This window comes from Miscanthus floridulus, chromosome 8 (genome assembly GCF_019320115.1).
Source record: "Miscanthus floridulus cultivar M001 chromosome 8, ASM1932011v1, whole genome shotgun sequence".
NCBI classification, from domain to species: Eukaryota; Viridiplantae; Streptophyta; class Magnoliopsida; order Poales; family Poaceae; genus Miscanthus; species Miscanthus floridulus.
In genome coordinates, this window is record NC_089587.1 from 161,341,789 (window position 1) to 161,346,093 (window position 4,305).

The 4,305-nt window shown below is 51.9% G+C and overlaps 1 protein-coding gene across 1 annotated transcript; it reads left to right on the forward strand.

Annotated features, from left to right (window-relative positions):
- Positions 1–307: 307 nt before the first annotated feature.
- Positions 308–871, forward strand: LOC136470090 (uncharacterized). Its single transcript, XM_066468049.1, has one exon. It carries the CDS (start codon positions 308–310, stop codon positions 869–871), a length of 564 nt encoding a protein of 187 aa, XP_066324146.1.
- The last annotated feature ends 3,434 nt before the right edge of the window (positions 872–4,305 follow it).

Here is a 4,305-nt window from a genome sequence, read left to right on the forward strand (position 1 = left end):
ATGGGAGCAAAAGCAGAAGTCCGAGGCAGAAGCCGACGCTGCCAAAGAGAAGAATGGTGGCTTTCCATCACTGAATGGCTACCTCATGATCTTTGGTGGGCCAGAGGCATATGGCTCCAAGCGCTGATAGAAGCTCACGCACCGAGAGGTCTATGAAGCCAAGCCCGCCGTGCTCGCTGTCCTTGAATGGTCAGGGTCTCCCATAACCTTCGACCGATCTGACCACTCGGATAGCATCACACACCCAGGCAGGTACCTGCTCATGGTTGACCCTATCATCAGCACGAAGTGGCTCTCCAAGGTACTAATGGATGGAGGTAGTGGCCTCAACATCATGTACGCCGAGACGCTCGACATTATGGGTATCGACAAAGCGCGCATACGGCCAACCAGGGCGCCTTTCCATGGCATCATGCTGGGAAAGCAGGCCATACCAATTGGGCAAATCAACCTACCTATCACCTTTGGGAATCCATCTAACTACAGGACAGAGACCCTCCCCTTCGAGGTAGTCGGGTTCCCCCTGGTCTACCACACCATTTTGGGGCAACCATGTTACGCGAAGTTCATGGCCGTCCCCAACTACACCTACCTCAAGCTCAAGACATCGAGTCCACGCGGGGTCATCATCGTCGACACTTCTTTTCAGAGGGGATACGAGTGTGAGGTCAAGAGCTATGAGCTCGCTTCAGCGACCCTTGCTTCCGAGGAGCTCACAGCCATTAGGAAGGATGTCGTCGAAGGAGCACCCGACACGAAGCGGGTGGCTAGATCCTTTGAGCCTACGGAGAATGTCATGGAGGTCCTTGTCAACCCTAACAACTCTAACGACAAGACGGTGCGCATTGACACCGCCCTCTCCCCCAAGTAGGAAGGCACGCTCGTCGACTTCCTCCATGCCAATTGAGATATCTTTGTGTGGAAACCCTCGGATATGCTGGGAATTTTGAGGGAAGTCGCCGAGCATGCCTTGAAGATCAGGTCGAGCTCCAAGCCGGTCAAACAACGCCTTCACTGCCTCAACAAGGAGAAGCAGAGGCTCATCGACGAAGAAATCGCTAAGCTCTTGGCGTCCGGTTTTATCAAGGAAGTATACCATCCGGAGTGGTTATCCAATCCCGTTCTTGTAAAAAAGAAAAGTGGGAAATGGAGAATGTGTGTCGACTACACGAGCCTCAATAAGAAGTGCCTGAAGGATTCGTTTCCTTTGCCATGCATAGATCAGGTAGTTGACTCAACCTCAGGGTGCGAAACCCTATGCTTCCTTGATGCGTACTCCGGGTATCATCAGATCACGATGAAAGAGTCTGACCAACTTGTGACCTCTTTCATCACCCCGTTCGGATTGTTCTGCTATGTTACAATGCCATTCGGACTCAAGAACACTGAGGCTACATACTAGCACTGCATGACCAAATGCTTTGGAGACCTCATCGGGTGGACTATTGAGGCTTATGTGGATGACATCGTAGTCAAGTCCAAGCATACCGACCAACTCATGGCCAACCTAGAGCAGACCTTTAGGAAGCTCTGAGAGAACGGCATCAAGCTCAACCCTGAGAAATGCATCTTTGGGGTCCCAAGGGGCATGTTGCTCGGATTCATTGTCTCTGAGTGTGGCATCGAAGCCAACCTAGTAAAAATCTCAACCATCATGAAGATGGGCCCAATTCCAAACCTAAAGGGAGTTCAGAAGATTACCGGGTGCCTCGCAGCGCTTAGTCGCTTCATTTCATGCCTCAGCGAGTGGGGGCTCCCCCTTTACCGGCTCCTAAAGAAAACCAACCCATTCACGTGGACACCTGAGGCTAAGGAGGCGCTTGACAAACTTAAAGTGCTCCTGATGAAGGCCCCGATTCTGGTCCCGCTGGCTGAGGGAGAGCTGCTCCTACTCTATGTCGTAGCAATGACTCAGGTGGTCACTGCTGCCTTGGTTGTAGAATGAAGAGGAGAGGGACATGCCCTCAAGGTATAGTGCCCCATGTACTTCATTAGCGAAGTCTTGTCCGACTCTAAGACACGCTACCCCTAGATCCAGAAGCTCCTTTACGCCATCCTGATCACCAAGAGGAAGCTACGCCACTACTTTGACTCACACTAGATGACCATCGTGTCATCCTTCCCCCTCGGCAAGGTTGTCTAGAACCGGGAGGCCACGGGGAGAATCACGAAATAGGCACTCGTGCTGATGGATTAGGGCATCATGTATGCCCCATGAATGGCCATCAAGTCTCAGGTACTGGCTGACTTTGTGGCCGAATGGACCGAGACCAAGATGCCACCAGCGGCCGTCGATCAGGAGTACTAGACGATATACTTTGATAGATCACTGATGAAGAAGGGCACCGGCGTCGAGCTGGTTTTTGTTTCCCCCCTCAGGGTGCGCATGAGGTATGCAATTCACATCCACTTCCTAGTTTTAAATAATGTGGCTAAGTATGAGGCACTCGTCAATAGCTTGCGCATCGCCATTGAGTTGGGCATCCATGGCATGACGTCCGAGGCGACTCGCAATAGGTCATCGACCAGGTCATGAAGGAGTCAAGCTATCACAATGCCAAGATGGCTGCATATTGTCATGAAGTCCGACAGTTGGAGAACAAGTTTGATGGCCTCGAACTCAACCATATCCCAAGGTGGCTCAACGACATAGCCGACACATTTGCGAAGATGGCATCGAGCCGAGAGCCAGTCCCCACCGGCATCTTCGCTAGCGACCTACACAAGCCCTCGGTCTGATATGAGGAACTAGAATAGACTAGCAATGAGCTGCCAATTCTAGGCTCGGGGGCTGATCGACCCTTAGTTCCATCTGACCCTGAGGTCATGGAACTTGTCAAAGACCCAGTGGCGGAGCCTGACCCTCTGATCTAATGGAGAACACCTTATCTCGATTGCCTCTTCCACGAGGTGCTCCCTGTCGACAAGACAGAGGCCCGATGGCTCACACGTCGTGCCAAGACCTTCATCCTCATCAAAGAGGAGCTCTACAAGCGCAGCCATACCAGAATCCTACATCATTGCATCCCCACCGAGTAGGGCAAGGACCTGCTAGAAGACATCCATGGAGGGGTCTACGGACATCATGCCGCACCTAGAACCTTGGTTGGAAACACATTCCGGCAAGGTTTCTACTAGCCAACCACGGTGGCCGATGCCGAGCAGGTCATACGCACCTGCAAAGGATGATAGTACTACGCTCGGCAGACTCACCTGTCGGCCTAAGCGCTCCAGATGATCCCCATCACGTGGCCGTTCATGGTCTAGGGGCTCAACCTAGTAGGGCCCCTTAAGAGGGCGCCCGGGGGCTTTACGCACTTACTTGTCACCGTGGATAGGTTCACAAAGTGGATAGAGGCTCGACCGATCACCGTGATAAAATTTGAGCAGGTCATGTTGTTCTTCACGGACATCATCCACCAGTTCGGGGTCCCAAACTCCATCATAACCGACAATGGCACACAGTTCATGGGGAAGAAATTCCTCCAGTTCTACGACGACAACCACATCTGCGTTGATTGGGCTACTATAGCGCACCCCCACACAAATGAGCAGGTCAAGCGCGTAAACGGTATGGTCCTCCAAGGCCTCAAGCCCAGTATCTTCAACCGGCTCAACAAAGCCGGCGAACGGTGGGGCACGGAGCTCTCCTCGGTACTCTAGACCCTAAGGACATCCAGCAGTTGAGCAACCAGTCATACGCCATTTTTCATGGTCTATGGTTCCGAAGCCATCCTCCCGACTGACCTCAACTACGGAGCGCCAAGGGTCAAGGCCTACAACGAGCAGGGAAATGAAGCATCTTTGGAAGATGCCATGGACCTGCTTGACAAAGCACGTGACATCACCCTACTCTATTCAGCCAAATACCAGTAGGTGCTACAACGGTACCATAGACGACGCGTGTGGGGTCGCGCCTTTGGCGTAGGCAATTTAGTCCTTTGCCACATCCAGAGCAACAAAAATCACCACAAGCTTTCAGCGCTGTGGGAAGGACCGTACATCATCGCAGAAGTACTCTGACCCAGCACCTACAAGCTCAAGATAGATGACAGCAAAGCCATCGCCAACGCCTAGAACATCGAGCAGCTATGTCGCTTTTACCCTTAGTTTTCCCATTCCAAAGCTTCTAATATGCTTATCAAACTAAGTAATGTTTCTGCAAAAACTGAAAAATGTTACCTCCTATCGGATTCGCTTCTGATCTTATCAGTCTTCAGTAACACCCAACCCTGGCAACTACCTAGGGCTAGGTTTTACTCGGGGGCTGATAGGAGTACATATACTCAGAAACATTTTCCCATC